This window comes from Phascolarctos cinereus, unplaced genomic scaffold, assembly GCF_003287225.1.
Source record: "Phascolarctos cinereus isolate Bilbo 61053 unplaced genomic scaffold, phaCin_HiC Scaffold_4;HRSCAF=312, whole genome shotgun sequence".
In the NCBI taxonomy this organism is placed as follows: Eukaryota; Metazoa; Chordata; class Mammalia; order Diprotodontia; family Phascolarctidae; genus Phascolarctos; species Phascolarctos cinereus.
Genome location: NW_027555847.1, coordinates 223,164,440 through 223,185,175, shown reverse-complemented (window position 1 = coordinate 223,185,175; position 20,736 = coordinate 223,164,440). Strand labels below are relative to the sequence as shown.

General features: G+C 38.1%; 1 protein-coding gene across 1 annotated transcript in view; it reads right to left on the bottom strand.

Annotated features, from left to right (window-relative positions):
• The window catches only part of SDK1 (sidekick cell adhesion molecule 1), a 1,163,851-nt gene that overhangs the window by 342,477 nt on the left and 800,638 nt on the right, over positions 1 to 20,736 (bottom strand). The window contains 2 exon segments of the mRNA XM_078152930.1: positions 4,319 to 4,513; positions 15,142 to 15,225. Coding sequence (XP_078009056.1) covers positions 4,319 to 4,513; positions 15,142 to 15,225 — 279 coding nt within the window.

Below are 20,736 nucleotides of genomic sequence, written 5' to 3'. Positions count from 1 at the left end.
TAACTTTTTGAAAGATGTCACAGGTCTATTACAAATTCAGTCGAACTCCCATACCTTCTCTACTCATAGCATTATGCTCTAATATTTTTACTTCTTACACAGAAGCCAACCTTGGGAAGCTGCAGCAGCTATTTACAACCACCGTGGATTTCTCTTCATTGCCTTTTTGATCATTTGTAAGCCTGATTCTTCAGGGACTGTGGTATTCCATGATTTAAAGCCATAAAACATTATAAAAAATGCTGGCATAGAAGATATGGGTTTTGTATTAGATAGCTGGGATTGTTGGAAATACTGCAGTTTCCCAAATACCATCCAGTCAACTTTCCTCCTATTCAATTCTGAGATTAGCTTATTCTCTATTTGCACTGCTTACCAATGACAAATGTGCTGATAAACTAAATTACTGGCTGCCCAACCAGTTGCATGCTACAATCTCAGTGACAGGCATTCTATTTACTGGATGGATTTTAACCTGATATCTTCTGTGTGGTTATATGTTTTGTTAAAGAGGCCATATCACCCACTCATGAGAGCTCCTGGGGACCTCATCATCCAGAGGCTTTGCCTTTCCCTAAACACATCATAACTACATTCATTTTCTCACCAAGCATTTATTACATGCCTGTTGTCTGCCAGGCACTGTGCTACACTCTGGGAATATAAAGATAATGCCCTCGAGAAGCTCATATTCTCTTGGAAAGGAACAACACAGAATTACAGTCATCGATAGATCTAGAACTAGAAGGGTCCTCTGAGGCCAGCCGGTTCAACTCCATCATTTCATAGATGAGAAAACTGAACACCTTCGAGGCAAAGGGACTCGCTCAAAGTCACACATGTAGTAAGCATCAGAGGCAGGATTTGAAAACAGATCTTCTGGCTCCAGACCCAGTATTCTTCCCATTGGAGATAAATAAATATAAACTATAAAGAAAGTAATTTTGGATTGGGGAAGACAGTAGCAACTGGGGGGATCAGGAAAGGCCTCTTATATGAGATGAACTTTGAAGGAAGTTAGGAATTGTACAAAGTGGAGAAGGGAATACATTCCAGTCAACTAAGACAATCTATGCAAATGAATGGAGATGGGAGGTGAAATGTCAGATATAATTGTGATATACTGGATATAAAATAAATTCCTTAGTATTAAGAGCATTTTTCCTCACTGTAGGCAGGCCAGTTCCATTGGAATGTGGAGTGTGTGAAGGACAGTAATGTAGAATAAACTTGGAAATGTTGACAAGCTTCTAGACTAGAGTGGAGGGATTTAAATGCAAGACAGAGGAATTTGTGTTTATTTTAGAGGCATCTGGACAGCTAGGTGGATAGAGCACTGAGACTGGAGTCAAGAGGACTCATCTTCCTAAGTTCAAATCTGGCCTCAGATGCTTACTAGCTGTGTGACCCTGGGCAAGTCACTCAACTCTGTTTGCCTCAGTTTCCTCCTCTGTAAAATAAGCTGGAGGAGGAAATGGCAAACTACTCCTGTATCTTTGCCAAGAAAACTCCAAATGGCATCATGAGGAGTTGGGCATGACTGAACAATAAAATCTGGTAGGTACTGGAGCCTCTGGAGGTAAAGAATGACGTGATTGGACCCGTGCTTTAGGAATATCAATTTAGCAGCTGCGTGGAAAACGGATTAAAGATAAGAGAGACTGGAGGCAGAAAGACCGATTAGGAGGCTATCGCAGTTGTCTAAATGAGAGGCAATAAGGATCTGTGTTCATGGTAAAGATCCCGAAGCACTGCGGGAACTTCTATACTTTTTGTATCATCTAAGGATGGTTATATTCGACAAAGTCTTAGTGAATGTTATGGCTATTTTTTTAATAGTATAGTGATTTGAAAATTGACCATTTAGATATCTTAGAAAAAATCTACAAGTTTTCTTTTTTGGGGGGCGGTGAAGTACTATTTTTATTCATGTATCTTGAGATCACTGGAGTCCAGGGGTTGGTGGGAAAAGAGTAATATTGAAGGAGGAGTTAAGGAAGAATGGAATTTACAGTAGGATCATAGGATCATAGCTTTCGAGTTGGATGGGATCTTAGATCCCATCTAGTTTAATCCCTTCCTTTTACAAAAGAGGAACTGAGATCCAGAGAGGTTAAGGGACTTTTGTCTGGAGTCACAAGTGTCTGGATTTGAACCTAGGAGTCTTCCTGCCTCTAGGTTGAGTCTTCTCTCCACTAAATCAAATACTTGAGTGGAAGTAAACTATGAGGTTGTTGCTACTCACTCTCGCTTCCTTTCCCAGTAGGAATGGAAGCCAAGGGTAGGATTGGGGCAGTGTCATTGAGTGCATGGGCAGAAAATAGCTGAAGAGATGGTAATGGCAAGGTCCAAGATCTACAGGTAAATCTTAGTTTGTTATAGACATTATATGGGAGGCAAAGGAAATGTGGTATGGACAGTAACTCTCGGTTAAAGAAAATATTACAGAAATTGTACCATTCCATTCTCAAGCCATGTTGGATAAACGGAAGAAATGTTATACTTATTTTAAGACTTTTCCTGAGAAGTTTTTATTTCCTCCTTCAAATTCCACTTTACTTTTATTGCCGTAAGGTAGCCTGTGAAGCAGCATGATGCAATGGAAAGAGGAGTCTAAGTGGAGGAAAAGGAGGAGGAAGAAGAAAGGTCTCCCAGGGCTTGTCTTTTAAGCTCCTGAAACCTCATTTTCTTCATTTATAAAAGGATAATGTGATCATTACCTACTCCATAAGTGGTGTGGAAAACATTTTGTAAATTGTAGAGTTCTATGTAAATGTGAGCTATTATGAGGAAGATAGAAATGTCAGCTATCAGATATAGCATTTCTTTGTGCTGAATATATTTTTCTTCACAATTGGTATGCCTTGCTTTAAGAAAATTCAACGTGCAAAACATCTGAATTTAGGGAAAAAAGTAAATTAGGAAGTCACTATTTGCTTATGACAGATTACTATCTTATAAAAGGATTTAAGGCAGTTCATAGGTTCATAGGCCTAGAGGTAGAAGGGACCTCAGAGGTCATCCAGTTTAATGCCTTTATTTTACAGATTAAGAAACTGAGGCTCAGGAAAGTTAAGTGCTTTGTCCAAGGTCATACAGGTTATAAGTCTCATAAACCTCAATTTAAATGAGTTCACTTGCCAAGATTCAGTCTGTAACCCAAGTTTCTAAGAATCTATCTACAGCTTAAATCTAGGTATACTTATATCAGTATCTCCTCTTTCAAACGGCAGTTTAAAAAACTGACCTCTGGTCATCTTGGCGACCTTTAGCTTGCCAAAATCTACCATAATCAGTTGGTCAATAAAACTTTATAAAGTGCCTACTATGTGCCAGGCACTGTGCTAAGCACTGGAGATATAAAAAAGAGGCAAAAGACAGTCCCTGCCTTCAAGAAAATCACAATTTAATGGGAGGTAATACTTATTCTGCTTTGTCTGAAAGACATAGCCCTGAAACTCACAGCTTTAAGTATTTTTTAACTTTCCTTGCAGTTGGATGGCACAGTGGATAAAGTGCCAGGCCTGGAGTCAGGAGGACCTGAGTTCAAATTTGACTTCAGACACTTACTAGCTGTGTGACCCTAGGCAAGTCACAACACTCTTTGGCTCATTTTCCTCATCTATAAAATGAGCTGGAGAAGGAAATGCCAAACCACTCCACTATCTTTGCCAAGAAAACCCCAAATGGGGTCATGAAGAGTCAGACATGCCTGAAATGACTGAAGAAAAAAAAGAATTCTGTCTGAGGACGTAATCAGCCAAGCATTTTGTTTCATGGGGCAAGAGCAAAAGGTATCATGCAATAATTACCAAGTTCCACCTCATTTTAGAAGAGAAATTTTAATATTAGGAGAACTAAAGATAAACCCTTATGCTTCTATTTTTTTTTCAAAGAAAATGTACCAAGGCATTTCAGTTAATATGATCGTAAAAGAAATTCACAAAAGAACTATAATTGTTCAATAAAACTAAACTAGGAGATGGATATAAAAGAGGGAAAGAAGATCAAGAGACAAAGAATAAGACAGCTATTTATTCATTATTAATCTTTCATTTCTTTCTAGCAAGACATTGAGGTTTTGAGGGGTTTTTTTCCCCTTTCCTTTTAAAAACCTATTCATATAAATAGAGTGTGGTCAGTGCTGGAAAGCTGCAGAGTAGATAATGTCAATCTAAATTTATGTAACAAGTGTATCTTTTCCATCTCCTCCAAAGCTATAATGAGTATATGGATGTTTAGCTGTCACATACTAAACTGACATGAGTCTAAAAGGGTGCATCACTACTATTTGGTGTTCCTGACATTCCATACTTACTAGTTACATCCAGGTAGGTGTGTGTCTCTATTTCCCCACCTTCATTTCTTGCAAAGCACTGAAAGATACCAGAGTCATTGGGATGCAGCTTCTGGATTCGTAGACCTCCACTCACTAGCAATTTATAACGAGAATTCTGGAGCTTGCTGATGGGAACAGAGTCCTTATACCATTCGAGATTAGGGACTGGGACTCCTGCGTATGGAGGAAAGAATATTGAAGTTATTTTTTAAACAATATTTGCTATCAAGTGTAAAAAAAGTGTAATCCTATGGAAAGAAAGAAACCACATTTCTGATCACATACAACTAATTCTGGATTATCTGTGCCAATAGAGGAGAGCAGTGGCTCAAATGATTCCCCATTTAAAATTTATTCATTAATTCAATAAACATTTATTAACTGCCTACTACGCGCAAGGCACTATATTAGGTACTGAGAAAGATACAAAGAAGAATCAGTGATAAACTGATGCCAATAATATTATTATACGTGTTGTATACAAATAGTGCATAAGGAAAAAAAAGTAATCTCACCCAGCTTCCAGGTAAAGTGAATGATACTGAAATCTAAGAGCAATTATTTTCAACAGTTTTAGTGACTGAAGTATATTCTAGTACAGTCCAATAATTTGAAAATTGGTAATAAATATATAACATACTTATGGGTCCATTGCTTTTTTTTAAAGTACTATTTATTCATTTTCATGAAATCTTAAGACCCCCCGGAGGCAGGTGACTGAGAATTAGGGTGAAAGGGTAAAGTCCTTGAGTAGCAGTATTCCAAAGTTACATGCAGATAAGCATGTAACTAGAGGCAGCTGGGAGGCACAGTAGACAGAGCACTGGACCTGAAGCTAAGAAGACTAGAGTTCAAAACCTGCCCCAGGTATTTACTAGCTGCATGACACTGAACAAGTCACTTAACCCATGCTTGTCTCAGTTTCCTCAACTGCAACATGAGTATGAAAACAGTATCTGTCTCCTAACATTGTTGTGAAGATCAAATGAGATAATATTTGTAAAGCACTTAGCATAGTGCCTAGCACATAGCAGGCACTATATAAAGGCTCATTTCCTTCCCTTCCCTTCCCTTCCCTTCCCTTCCCTTCCCTTCCCTTCCCTTCCCTTCCCTTCCCTTCCCTTCCCTTCCCTTCCCTTCCCTTCCCTTCCCTTCCCTTCCTTCCCTTCCCTTCCCTTCCCTTCCTTCCCTTCCCTTCCCTTCCCTTCCCTTCCCTTCCCTTCCCTTCCCTTCAAGGTGTCAAAACAACTGAACAGATAAGTCTCAAAGAGTTTGCATGGAACACAAAAAAGCTAATGACTTGTCCACATTCATATAGTTAGTAAGTATCAGAGATAGGATTAGAAACCAAGTCTATTGACTCCACACCCCACACTCTTCACACTTTTCTATCCTACTTGTATTTATGGATATAAGGCTATTAAACTATTTTAAAAAGATATTTTTCCCCACAAACTTGCCTTTCTACATATGCTTTATTCAGATTAACACTAAAATACGTTTGCATTTTCTGAGTACACTCTAGCTGAACATTGGAAAGAGGCATCTTAGGAATCCATTGGTTGGGAGTGAAGCTAACAGTAGGACTGGAAGCTACCTGCAGATAACCCACAAAGTATCTGAGCAACCAGTAGCTAATGGGAATCATCTCTTCTTTTAAAAAAGCTGGAAGTCTTTTTATCTATCTATCTATCTATCTATCTATCTATCTATCTATCTATCTATCTATCTATCTATCTATCTGTCTGTCTATCTATCATTGGTTCAGACCTGTGATTTCATTGGTGAAACTCCTGCTGAAGAATTTGAATCAATTGAATTTTATCGATTGAAATCTGTGATTGTTCTGTAACTTAAAGTCTTAGGGAGTTGCCTAGGACACTAAGAACCTTAAGTGACTTGCCCAGGGTCACAAAATTATAAAATATTTTAATTTTGAAAAAAGTACTTATTAATGTATGCTTGTTGTTTACCCTAATAGAATGCAAGCTCCTTAAGGGCAAAGACTTTTATGCGGAGAGAGGGAGGGATCCAGAGCATAGCAATGGTGCTTGACACAAAATTGGAACATAAGTTCTTACTGAGTTATTGATTGATTGAAAAGAAGTGGATTGTAATGACTGCCTATTGACTATGCTAGTACTTGAATTGACTACGCCAGTTCTCTCTTTCTCTCTCTCTTTCTCTCTCTCTCTCTCTCTCTCTCTCTCTCTCTCTCTCTCTCTCTCTCTGTTTCTCTCTGTCTCTGTCTCTCTTTCTCTCTCTGTCTCTCTCTCACTTTTCCTCCCTCTCTCCTTCTTTGTCTGTCTACTTCTCTCTCTGCATTTAAAGATGGCACATTATTGATGTTGCTTTGTGTATGTGAAAGCATTTCCCTGTTCTTTGTTAGTGCTTTATAAGCTTATACAAGTATGGAGTAAGGCCTATAAGCAGATCTAATGGTAGCTTTATAAATGTTTGGCTATATACATTTACAAGTAAATCCAAGCCCTGGACTTGGGTGTTACCTTCTGAGAAAAGCAGCAAAAATGATTGGCTTTTAGAAAGCATTTTCCTTTTAAGGAATCACAACCTCATTTCAGAGTTACACTGGGGAAAGCAAACAAATATTTATTAAGCACTAACTATGTGCTCGGCACTAAGGACTTTACAAATATTATCTCATTTTATCCTTATAAAAATCCTACAAGGTAGTTGCTATTATTATCTCCATTTTATAGTTGAGGAAACTGAGGAAGAGATAGGTTAAGCAATTTGTCCAGGATCATATAACTAGGAAGTATCTGAGACTGGATCAGGTCTTCCTGACTCCAGGCCCAGCCCTCTATTCACAGCACCACCTAGAAACTATATAGTATATCCATACACATTATAGTATGCATTGATATAATTAGAACTTTATTACTTGCTTTAGTTATAATTTTTTAAAATAATAAAATCATGTCATTACTTTCAGAAGTAGGTCAGGGCATAAATATGAGATAAATGAACAAATAAATATTGAAAGCATGATGGAAACTAAGCTCCATGAATCTGAATGGTCTCCATTCATAGATTGTTTTTTATCTTGACAGGGCTGGAGCAAGGGTCTAGCTGGTTGGGGCCTAATTGTGGGCCAAATGCTCAGGTATATGATAGTTCTCCAAGTCCACAGTTTCAGAGATGTCATCCAATTTATAGATAAGGAAACTGAGGCCCAAAGAGAAAGTGATTTGCTAAAGGTGAAAAAGCAAATATAGGGATATCAACAGGGATTTGAACCCAGGGTGTAGGGTCCTAACTCTAGGGTTTGAAGAGACCATAGAGGTCATCTAGTCCAGTGCCCTTTCAATTTCATTTATTTATTTATTTATCTATTCATCTATTTATTTATTTATTTATTTGATTGTTTGTTTGTTTTACAAATAAGGAAACCTAAGCCCAGGGAGTAAGCAATGACTTGCCCAAGGTCACATACATAGTGAATGTCAGAAGTAGAATCTGACAGGTTCTCTGATTCCAAATTTATCATTCTTTTTGTACCATGATACCTTCTGTACAGGTGGGGAATGATTTTGAGTTTTCAAATGAAAACATTTTTAAACATCTCTAGTACGCAGAATTTCAGCAGGGATGGAAAGGTAGAGCATGGTGGTATAGGAATAGGTGTGTATATGTGCATGTGTATGTTTGTGTGAATCTGGGTATATATATGCACATATGTATTGGTGTCCTATGTTTGCGTATATGTGTGCACATGTGCTCTTATTCATATGTGTGTACGTATCTGTTAGGTGTATATGCATATGCACGTATAAGTGTGTATATATGTGTGTGAGGCAGCTAGATGGCTCAGTGGATAGAGTGCAGGGCCTGAGTTCCAATCTGGTCTCAGACACCTAATAGTTGTGTGACCCTAGGCAAGTCATTTAACCTCTGTTTGCCTTAATTCACTGGAGAAGAAAATGGAGAACCACTTCAGTATCTTTCCCAAGAAAACCTTATGGACAGTATGATCCACAAGGTCATGAAGAATAAGATATGACTAAATGACTGAATAAGAATATATGTGTATTGCGAGTATGTATGTACATGCATATGTGTGTATGCCTATATGCATGTATATTTGTGCATATGGGTGTGTATATGTGTGTGTGTGTGTGTGTGTGTGTGTGTATGTATATATTTTTGTATATGTGTATGCAGAGTAGCTAGGTAGTGCAGTAGATAGAAACATGGGCCTGGAGTCAGGAAGATAGCTTCCTGAGTTCAAATCTGGCCTCAGACACTCAGTGGCTTTGTGACCCTGGGCATCATTTAATGCTGTTTGCCTCAGTTTCTTCATCTGTAAAATGAGCTGGTGAAAGAAATGGCAAATCACTACAGTAGCTTTGCCAAGAAAACCCTAAACGGGGTCGTGAAAAATTGGACACAGTAACAATGCACGTTCATGTGTGTATGTGGATATGTGCATGTATTGAGCCCACTGTAGAATTATATGAATATCTAAGTATAGTACTGATACTGAAATCTTTTTCTCTTAGTTTTTAATTTTTAATATAAATGGAAATAATTCAAACACATAAAGCAGCTTGAAATCTCTAGACATCAGGTCTTCCTCCTCCTCCTGTGCTTTTATCAGTGTGGGTAACTCCTAGTGTGGAAGCTCCCACCCTAGGTGTGTATTAAGAGTTGCCCAAGACTTGGGGAGGTTAAGGACTTGTCCAACATCACACAACTAAAGCTTGGAAGAAATAGGACTATATCCAGAGCTTCCCATCTTTAAGGCTATCCCTCTCTTTCTTTCTCATAAGCTATTCAGCAAGTACAGAAAGTTTTCTTTAATAAACAATGTCTCAGAATATTTCAAGATAATGGGTTGTCAGATCCTTTGCTTTGCTTTAATTATGTTCCCTGTCACTTTTTATTAGATTAGGAAATTAAAAAAAAAACACATGTTTTCAAAGGTAAACACACAACCAATTCATGTAAAAGTCTCTAATAGCAATTACATCATGTAGCTTTCACAAAGAATAACCACTTCCCATGCTACTAGAATTACACTGTCAAAATTAAAAGAAAGTAATAAATTATATGATAGCAATGCTCTGCTGAAAGGCCAGCTCAATGTATACCATAAGAAGATATCTCCCAGACATTTATACTAAAGAAATTATGCAAAAACAGTATATGCTCTGGTCGAGGGGAGAACTTAAGAATGCCATTTATTTCGAGATAACTATAAAAACACTGAGCGCCTGAACTATTTCTACATTAGGGCAATTTCAACTCCTGAATATAAATTTTATCCCCCAAAATATCCCTTAGTATTATAAATTCTTCTTTCAAAATTATGAATATATTAAAATTTTTATATTCTCAGAATCACTGAGTTTTGTTGGCTTTAAAAAAGGTGGCATTTACCCAAGAACATGAACCAAAAAAAACAATAAAGGAAATGATTCTTTTTTAATACTCATAGCCCCTTTCTCGGCAACCACATGCGTATCATTATACTAGAGGTGAAGAGATACCAAAGCAGAAAGAGTTAGAAGCATTCATCTTTTTAAAGAGCTCCAAAGAGTCTGAGATAATGTACAACAGCTGTGTACTTCTCACTTTGATAATGAAGACACTGAAGCTCAGAAGGATTGTGACTTGCCCAATGCCATGCAACTTGTTACTGGTACAGCCAGGACCACATTGTTTATTTTTACTCTTCATGTGAGGTGCTTTCCACTGTCCTGAAATGCCATATTAGAAGATGTTTGAGTTAGCTGGGAGAACAGGGCACCAGACTGAAGATTAAAATTTATGGCTAGATGTCGTGGTGCACACTTGCAATTCCAGATACTAGAAGAGGTTGAGGCTGTGAGCTGCCAGGGGCTGTCAGTGAGTCAATAAACATTTACTAAGCTCCTTCTCCATGCCAGGCACTGTGCTAAGCCCTGTGTATACAAAGAAAGGCAGAAGACAGACCCTGCTCTCAAGGAGCTCTCTGTTTCATGGGGGAGACAACAAGCTATATACAGGATAAATTTAGAGATAATCAACAAAGGGAAGCAATAGAATTTTTTGAAAAGACTTAATATATGTAATTTTTAATTACATAACAGAAGTTTATAGTTCCCTGTACAATCCTCCTTCCTGTTCTTTGTATTTTGATATGTTTGTGTTTGCTGATTGTAAAATTCACAGTAACAAAAAAGAATGAACAAAAAATACTATTGCAAAGTACTCTATTTTTGCTTGTGTGGTAAACCAGTTTATAGTCCAGGGAAAAATTCAGAACATAGAATGTTTGTTACAGATGGAAAGGACCTTTGAGACTCCCCCATTTTATAGATGAAAATAAGGCCCAGAGAAGTTGTGGTTTAAAAGATCCCATTGCTATAGCACTTTCTTTTATGTTTACATAGTACTATATCTACATTATTTTATTTGATCCTCACAATAACCCTATGAGTGAGGTGTTATTAATTACCATACTCATTTTACATATGAGGAAGCTGAAAGGCAATAGAATTAAGGGACATAAGGAAAGGCTTCCTGAAGGAGATGGAGTTTTATCTGGGACTTGAAGGAAGTCATGGAAAGGAGGCATCAGAGATGAGGAGGGACACAGTCAATGAAAAGGTCCACAGTCAGGTGGAGTGTCTGGTATGAGGAACAGCAAAGGAGGCTACTGAACCTGGACTATAGAGGGTTTAGTTGTTCAATTGTTTTACTGAAGAGTGTCTGACTCCTCATTACTGAATTTGGGGTTTTCGTAGCAAAGATATTGGAGTGGTTTGCCATTTCCTTCTCCAGCTCATTTTATAGATGGGGAAACTGAGGCAAACAGGGTTAAATGACTCACCCAGGGTCACATACCTAGTGAGTGTCTGAAGCCAGATTTGAACTTAGGAAGATAAGTATTCCTCCTTCAGACTTGGCACTCTATCCACTGTGCCACCAGAGTATGTAGAGGGGGATAAAATGTAAGAAGACTGGAAAGGTAGAAAAGGATGGGGTGGTAAAGAGGCTTAATTGCCAACCAGAGGACTTTATTTCTGATCTCATAGGAAAAAGGAAGCCAAAGTAGTTTGTTGAATAAGGATGTGACATGGTCAGCATTGTGGTAAACAGTGCTGACTGGGAGTTGGCACTAAGTTCAGCATTAATATGGTAGGCGAGTCCCCAGGAGCAGGAGATTAGTTAATTGCCCAAGGAGGGGCAAACCAGCTGAGGTAAAAAAATAAAACAAGGTCAAAGCTCTCATGCTGATCAGAGCATGTGAACTTCAAGTATTGGGGGAAGAGGGGAAAAAGAGAAAGGGAGAGGGAGGGGGAGAAAGAGAGAGAGAGAGAGAGAGAGAGAGAGAGAGAGAGAGAGAGAGAGAGAGAGAGAGAGAGAGAGAGAGAGAGAGAGAGAGAGAGAGACTGATGAAGTATGCCACTTCATTTCTGCCACAGTCACATTCTTTCACATCAGCTCCAAAGAAGATGGTATTTTGGCTAAGGGTAGTGAGAGCTACAGCCTGATTTTCTAACCACTTAAGAGAATACGGCTGAAATATGGGGCAGAATGAACACTCCTTGACAAAGAACATTATTATGGTTCTGCAAAATCATATTGAATGTGGGAAAACCATTTTGGGCTGACAAAGCATCTAGAAATCAAGGCTATTAATAGAAGAACTCCTATGGGCATCAGATGCTATTATCCAAAGCACAGAGAAGGACACTAAGAAAGGAAATTTTGGTCACATGCTGGTCTCTACATCATTCACTGAAGAAATAATGTCATTCATCATCATCAGAAATGAAGGCTAGTTGTCTGGAAGGATAATTACCTGTGGTTACATGTATTACAAATATCATTAATTTAAAATATTCATCTATGCTCTTGGATTCACAAAGTTAAATTTATCCTGTTAAAATGGAGTATGTTTATCATGAAAGTGCATACTAGATCTATATTCAAATTTTTTTTCCACCAGAATTTACAGTGCAGTACTCATTAATGAAATATTCATTAAAGGCTTTACCTAATCACATTTGAGGAAAACAATAGGTGAAACAACAGATGTTGTCCAGCTTGATGTATTGTTAGGCAGTAGGCTTAACCTAAGTAACATGCAAATATAGAGCTAGTGTAAATGCTATTGTTGTGAATTCTCACTGTGATTGTAATTCATCTGTCAAAAATCCCCCTGGGCACATATGAATTATCACTAAGTGATGAAAAAGTGGTTGACATAAAACTGAACAGTGGCAGAAAAGTGGTAAGATTTCCTGTTAAAACAATAAAAAAGCCATTTTCCTATAGCTTGGATTTGGCAAATAGCCCCTACCATCCCATTAATTGAAATTTACTATTTTGCCCCAAGCCTTTTATGTTAGGGGTCATCCTTTTGTAGCATCATAGAACCAGAAAGGACTATAAGAGGATTGAGAATCAAGCCCTCTGACATTATGAAGAAACATACCTAAACTACTGAAGACTGATGACTGTCTAGAATATTCGCAAATGCTCTAGGGATTACAACATCCCTATTTCCCTTGCATTTCAAGTGCTTAATCACCTTTATAATTATAAAGTTCTTTTCCACCTTTTGTAACTCTCTCCTTCCCCAGTTTGAGTCTATTTTGGAGTACAATGGAAAAACAGATAGATTTGGAGTTAGGGGACTTGGGCCTTGTTCCAGCTCTGCTACTTACTAACTGTGGGACCTTGGACAAGTTACTTCTATGGATTTCCATTTCTTCATCTCTAAAATGCTGGGGTTGGATGAGAACAGTGGTGTCAAACTCAAAAGGCCACTAACCTGTAGGTAAGGCTTCCTGCGGGCCACATATTGACTAAGAAAAATCACACATTAACATTATCTATATTCCATTGTATCTTTGTTTATTTTGTTAAATATTTCCCAATTACAGTTTAATATGGTTTGGGCCACACTCAGGAATTTTATAGACAGAGATGATTGCGTGTTTGACACCTCTAGGCTAGATGATCTTTAGGCCCCCTTCTAGCATGAAATCTATAGTCCAATTTTCATACCATGGATGACCCTGCAATTTGTTCAACAACTAGAATGGAATTTGGGCAGGAAAAAGGGAAAAGGGATAGAAAAGCCCAACTGCAAAGCATCAGGCTAAGTTCAGTTCTACAACACAGAAGAATCCTAGCATATATTAAAGCTGGACAGGACCTTAGAAATTATCTAATATAAGACTTTCATTTGAAAGATATGGAAACTGAAATCCATAGAGATGAAATAGCTTTCCTAAGGTCACACAAAAGTTAATGGCAGAGCTAGATCAAGAATTCAAGCCAAGGCTCTTTCTACTATATCATGTTATTATTCATCAAATTATACCCCAACAGTCCACAACAGTATATTTCTCTGTGTAATGAGGCTTTGTACATGTCTAGATCACCTAAGATGGAGTCATCTATGTGGAAGACATCAGGGACCAGCATCTGGAAGAAGACATTCTACATTCCCCTACCATATGGGTGGGAACAGCCTTTTGCAATGGCTAATAACTAAAACTAGCTGAGTCTTTAAAACCACCAGACTGAGACAGGTTATCTCTCTTTCCAGCAGGATCCACGGAATGAAGGTCTTATTCACCCAAAGCGTGAACATCATACACTGAGCTGAGTAGGGGGAAGGGCTACCTCTCCCCTTTTCCCTTAGGAGCTCTGTCAGATGGCTTGGGGTTTAAGATTGTTTTCGTTCATCATTTTCAATTCTTGAAATAAGCACTGGAGTCCCTAGACTGGGAAGCTTGAACCACGTGAAATTTGGAGCCAGGATTTCAGTGCGGATATTGCTGCCAGCCTAGTAGGGATGCCCTGCAAAGCCAAAGTGCTTGGACATGGGCCCATGGGAGCTTTGGACTTGGAACTTGGTGGAACTATGCTCTGTATGAACTCAGTTAAGCTGTGAACCTAATTCCTTTCCCCTCCCCAAAAACTGCAGTGCCAAAAGTGCCTCTCAAAGTCCAGGTGTTGAGGTGGGGGTAGTACTTGTGTGTTTATTCTTGCAATACCTTTGAAGTAAATATTCCTTTGTAAAAGCAATAAGAAAATATTAATGAGTGTTTGAGATAAAAACCTGGAGCAGCACTGTCATTTGTATATAAAATAGCCCCCCCCCAAAAGAAAAGCAAATCTAAATGTTAAGTGGTTAAATGGAACTAGGGTACTGGAGACCCCCTAAAGTTGAGGGAACGCAATCAGTGGAGGCTTGAACCAGCAGTCACAATGGACATTTAAAGGTACCAGAAAACCTTCAGGGAAGGGTCAAAGTAATGCCTGGCCTTCAGGCTATGGGAGCCAGTGTAGACTGGCTAGATATTTGGAAAGGTTTTGGTGATGGTATCATCTTGTCCTTAGTCCTAGAGTTATAATGAGTTCTATTATAACGGTGAAAATGTTAACAACTCCATGCTTCACCTACCACTAGCACAAATAGGTCCCCAGCTTCATCTATCCCACGCTAATAGCGAGGGGCTAGGAACTGGGCTCCTGACAAGCATGATGCAAATATCAATTAAAGTGTTTCTAAATATAAGATAATCAACCTTTAAAACACAGATTGTGAAGAAATAGAGACTGTTTGGCTCACTGGATAATGACTATTCCAATATAAATACCAAACTACATTACTAAAAGCTGTTGCTACCTAGCATGTGACAAAGCAAACAATTAAACATATTTCCAAATAGAATGCTAGTGACTGAAGGTCAAAGCTCTGCTTGGCAACGGAAGACACAGTAAACATGTCATTTATCTTGGTTATACTCTTTTAATAGATTTTTGAAACTTACCCATTGCTTGACACAAGATGTCCACAGTTTTTTCCACTTGGGCTAGAATTCTACTCTCAGGTTCAGCAGTAAAATAGGGAGGCTCTTTAAAAGAGAGAGAAAAAAATCATTAAAGAGGTAGGTGAATCCTTTTTGTTGAAAGCCCTTAAAAAATAAAACTCTTAATATTCTCAAAGAGAGTCAATGATAAGTGTAGTGGACGGAGAGATGGCCTCAGAGTCAGAAAGAACTGAGATCAATTTCACCTTCTGATGTATATTGGCTATATGGCCATAGTCATGTCACTTAATCTCTCTAAAACTATAAATTGAGAATGACATAGCTACATAGATAGTGCAATGGACAGAGCGCAAATCTAGCCTTACCTACTTACTAGCTATATGACATGAGACAAGTCATGTCCTCTGTTGGCTTATTTCTTCAATGTAAAAGGGCGATGATAATTATACCTTTCTCTCAGGGTTTCTGTGAGGATCAAATGAGATATTGGAAAAGCACTTAACTCCAAGGCTATCACATAGTAGGTGCTATATAAGTGTTATCTATTGTTGTTGTTATTATTATTATCTATATTTTTGAAGAGAGCTCCCTCACCCAGAGTTCTCTGCTCAGATCAAATTACAGAGCCACTACCCAAAAAACTTTAAGATGAGCTTAAAAAAATAGGTAAAATATTATTAAAATTGTTTCCTTAGTTACTACCATTTATAAAACTGTGAATTCAGAGAGGATAGCCAATGGCAATCTCTATCCAAGATTTCAGCCAGCAAATTAATAGTCATTGCAGAGGCTACTTTTGAGTTTATGAGCTTGAATCATGGAATATCTTAATTCACAGTTTAGAAGGACTATCCCAAGAGGTTCATAAAGGTTTATATTTACAGCACAGTATTTTATAGGATAGTTTGCTTCAGTATCTACACTAAACACCACCTCATGAAGCATGTCAAATAAAGTGCCATAGCACATCATTGGGCCTATATCAGAGGAGAAGTGCAGCATATTAAAAAATTGTAAATGCCTTAGCAATTCAACTTCATCAAAACATATTTAATACTTGAATAGAATTCAAAATAACAACAAACCCTCTCCTCTCTCTTCAGAACAACTGGATATGTGCCTGGGAGAACAGTCAGTTATACCCCAAGATTAATAAGGCAGACTTTGTGGAAATCTACCTGGGAAGCCCACATGGCAGTGTGGAAAACGGCCAGGTGGCTGAGTCCATGTTGATCTGTTTAGGCTGCCTGGCCATTGATGTCCTGATGCCTACCCTGGCCAAACTATTCTCTGTTAGCAAAATAGGTTTAGCAAAGGGAAGGAGGACCTTATCTGATTATTTAAGCATAGTTAGGGCTAGAGGAGTGTTCCCTGAAATGGAGTGAAAATGCCACTCTATTGATCATGAAACTTCTGTGGTTTTCTATTGCCTACCTAAAATATAAAATCTCCTACTAGGCACTTAAAACCCCTCAGAATCTGGCTTCAATCTATCTTTCCAGACTGATTTCACATGATCCCTCTCCATACTATCTACATTCCTGCCATAGTGGCCTACTTGTCGCTGCTCTCCACACGATATTCTGTCTCTGTCCATCCCATGACTTTGCACAGGCTGCCCTTCCCCTCACTCACTTCTTATGTTTTTGCACAGGCTGCTTTCCTCTCTTTTTCTCTCCTCTCCTACCTGGATTGGTAACTTTCTCCTTCCTCAACTCTGCCTTTTAGAATTCCTGGCTCCCGTCAAGGCGTGGCTTAGGTGCTACTTACCTATATGAAGCTTGATGTCAGGCAAGCAGGCAATAAGCATTTATTAAGTGCCTACTGTGTGCCAAGTACTGTGCTAAGTGTTGGGGATATAAAAAAAAGGAGGTAAATGACAGTTCCTGTTCTCAAGGAGCTTACAATGTAATGGGGGAGACAAAAAGCAAACAAATATGTCCAAGTAAGATAAAGAGGAAATAATAGTTGTTAGCATCCCCCACATTACTTCATATATATTTTGTATTTACTTATCTCTGTATATGTTGCATTTCCCAGTAAAACCAAAGCTTCTCAAGGATTGGACTGCTTCAATTTTTTGTTTTGGTCTTTTTATCCCCAGAATCTATAACAGTACTTTTCACACAGTAGACACTTGATAAATACCAAATAGAAACAAAAGGAATGTCTTAAAAAAATGTGAAGCTCTGTAGCAAAATAAATAAATAAAAATAGATAAATAAATGTTTTATTAAACATGGAACTTCAGAGGAAAGTAAATTGCCATATTAGTCCCAGTTTATTCAGAAGAAACACAACAATGGCATGACCGGGTTTCCCCAGGTGTTAAGGTTGTAGTGATTTCATTATCATGATAACAAAAAGCTGTCAAATTCAGTTTCTATGTGATAATTAATTTCTGGGCACTGTCTTCCAAAGCAGTTTATTTTCATTGTAATTTTGTTGAATGCAGATAATATAACTTGGCAGGCTGTTTGTGTATCCTTAAAACAAGAACTTAGTTTGGAGGAAAGGGGGAAACAACTACTGAGCATTGGAAAGAAAGAAAAGAAGAAAGAAAATAAAGGTTTTATCTGGAGACAAAATTAAGGATAGTATTTTATAATTATCTGGATAATTCAAGGAAAACAAATTTGCCTGAATTATCTACCCTGGCTGTCTCAGTGGTCCCAAATTCATTAGTTAAATGCAATAATTCTCTATTTAGCTTTGCTGCATAAAGCTGGCCTAAAGAAATAATGGAAAATATGAGTTTCTGGCTGGCTTAAGCTAATCCTCATTGCATACTCATAATTTTGCCATTTGGACATGCCTCCACAATCAATAATAATGATATGAACATTATTTATATTCTAACTATACAACAGCTGTATCCCACGGAGGCCCTTTTACATAGGTCATGCTCCTAGAGTCATTATGAATGTAATCAGTCAATAACCATGACCACAATCCATTTAAAGGGAAGGGGAAATGAAAAAAAAAAAACATACCAAAGTAAAAATCAACAAACTGCCTGTGGCTTAGCACGTTTTAATAATAGCAATGCACATTTATTCTTGAAACCTAAATAATGACTAGACAACAAATAATAAGATGCCTGCTGATTACCCTTAGGCAGCCACCCTTTATCTCAGGAAGTAAAGTTTATCATGTAGGGTTATTCAGGTGATTCTCCTAAGGGATAGAGAAGAACTTTGGTAACAAAGACTGTGTTGTTATTTACTACCTTTTCTCCCCCCTAGAAGATTGGGCCTCCTTTTTTCTCTCTAAGATTGAAAATGCTGGGGCTACTCATTGACTGGTCCCATAGTCTCAACAACTCTCAAGTTCTCACTTGTATTCCTCAACTGCATCAGTTCTCCATTTCTCAGGCAAATTGATAGCCTCTTTCTCCCTCTCTCTCTTCTGGGGCTCAATATATTAATGCTGAACATAGTGGAAACACTTGGTTAGTTTAGCCCACTACATCTCAGAACTCCTGAGCTTAAGGGATCTACCAGCCTCCTTCTCTCCAATAGGTGGAATTAATGGTGTGGCCACCTTGATTGGCTTGCTATTCACTCTTACAAATGGTTAGGGCCCTCCACAGCTGGTTAAAGAGCAAACAAAGGGGTGGCTTAGAGCAAGGGTTCTTAAGAGTGTGTGTGTGTGTGTGTGTGTGTGGTGTGTGTGTGTGTGTGTGTGTGTCTGTGTGTGTGTCTGTGTGTGTGTCTGTGTGCCTGTGTTAGTCATGAACCCAGTAGTTTGCTAGAACCAGCTCATAGTACCAAGAGAAAGCCAATTGTTAAATTTTCAGTGTGAGCATTTACACCTGGAAAATCTGTGAACATTCCAAATCAGGGCTTGATTTATTATATTGTTGTTTATCTGGAGAAAAATGTTAATAATATTAAAAGTTTGCCATGCACACATTTGCCCCTGAGAAAGCCAGTTGTTAAATATTTAATAGCAAACCCTGTTAGCAGTCCTTCTCAGACCCATGCCTCTAAATGCATAGAATAAAATACAAAGGACTACAAAGGAAACCAGTTTTATTGAAATACAGTGTTCCAACCAACCATTCTTTAAAAAAAATTGTGAAATAGTAATGTTTGTTGTTGTTCAGTCATTTCAGTCATGTCCAACTCTTTGTTATCCCATTTAGGACTTTATTGGTAAAGATACTAGAGCGGTTTGCCATTTCCTTCTCTAGCTCATTTTATAGGTAAGGCAACTGAGGCAAATTGGGTTAAGTGACCTGCCCAAGGTCACACAGCTAGTTAGTGTCTGAGGCCACATTTGAACTCAGGTCTTCCTGACTCCAAGCCCAGTGATCTATCTGCTGTGCCACCTTGGGGCACTTGACAACATAGGTTGTCAATGCAGTTTTCAAGATTTAGTAGCTTAAAACTGCACTAAGACTTCTGGGGCATCCAATATATGCTTATTGACACAATGAATAACAAGATAATGTAGGCAAATTAATAATGAGATAATGTAGGCAAAATGTAGGCAAATTAAAATGCTTAATAACTACACTAATTTTGAAGTAGTAAGCATAATATTTTGAGAAATCTGCAATAACTATAATATGATTTGAAAACATCTTTAATTCCTATTGGTGACCAAGTCACAGTTACTGTTAATACAACTGTGATTTATTGCCTACATTCATAATTGAAGAAAAAGCTAAATTTCAATTAGAGGTTACTGAAAATAAAAATGTTTTTTTTTTCCATCCAAGTTCAACTACCCATGGAAATCTATTTAATGGACCATTTTGGGATCTGAGGATTTCAGCTTAAGGATACCTAGTCCAGAGTCATGGACTGTTAGGGTTGGAAAAAATCCTTAGAAATCACCTACTTCTCTCTTTCATTTTACAGGTGAGGAAAAAAGAGGTCTGGGGAAGATTGAGTGATGACTCATACAAAATTACACAATTAGTTGGTGAGCACTTCAGGGATTGTAAAGGGAAGTCAAGAATGAATAGACCTGATCTAAGAGCCTTTCCCCCTGTATCCCATTCTTTACTAATTACATGTTGTTGAGTACTAACCAAGACTGTCTATTTATTCATGAAATTCTCCTCCATGGTTACCATTTGTAAATCATTTCAAGCCTGCGGCAACTTCTTCTGGGATGAAGGGTGAGATTCCAAGGGTCAGCAAGGACTTTTCTTTGGTTTCAATTATAGTACCTGGGCAATCACATTATTAAAAATCAGCAGGCAGTGACCATGGAAAACACACACCTATTGGGAATTCAGTGGGCAGAGGAGGACACACGTAGCTGCCAAATGAGCAAAGTGTGCTCAGTTACGTGGGTTGCTCCTGCAGTAATTCCATTACTTTCTTTTAACTTGTATAGGTTTCATTTTCAGTCACTTTTCATCTCTCATTCTAACCAAATAGAAGAGGTGTTATGATGATTTTTCTCTGATTCCTCAGCTTATCACATACACTGTGTGGTATAATAAAAGATTGTTTGAAAAATAGTTGTGAAACAACCATTAAAAGATTTTGAGCTAAAAAGAAAAAAAAATCTGTTTTCATTTAGCTTAGCCGTGCACAAACTCTGACACAATCTTCAAATAGTAAGTGGAAATGCAAA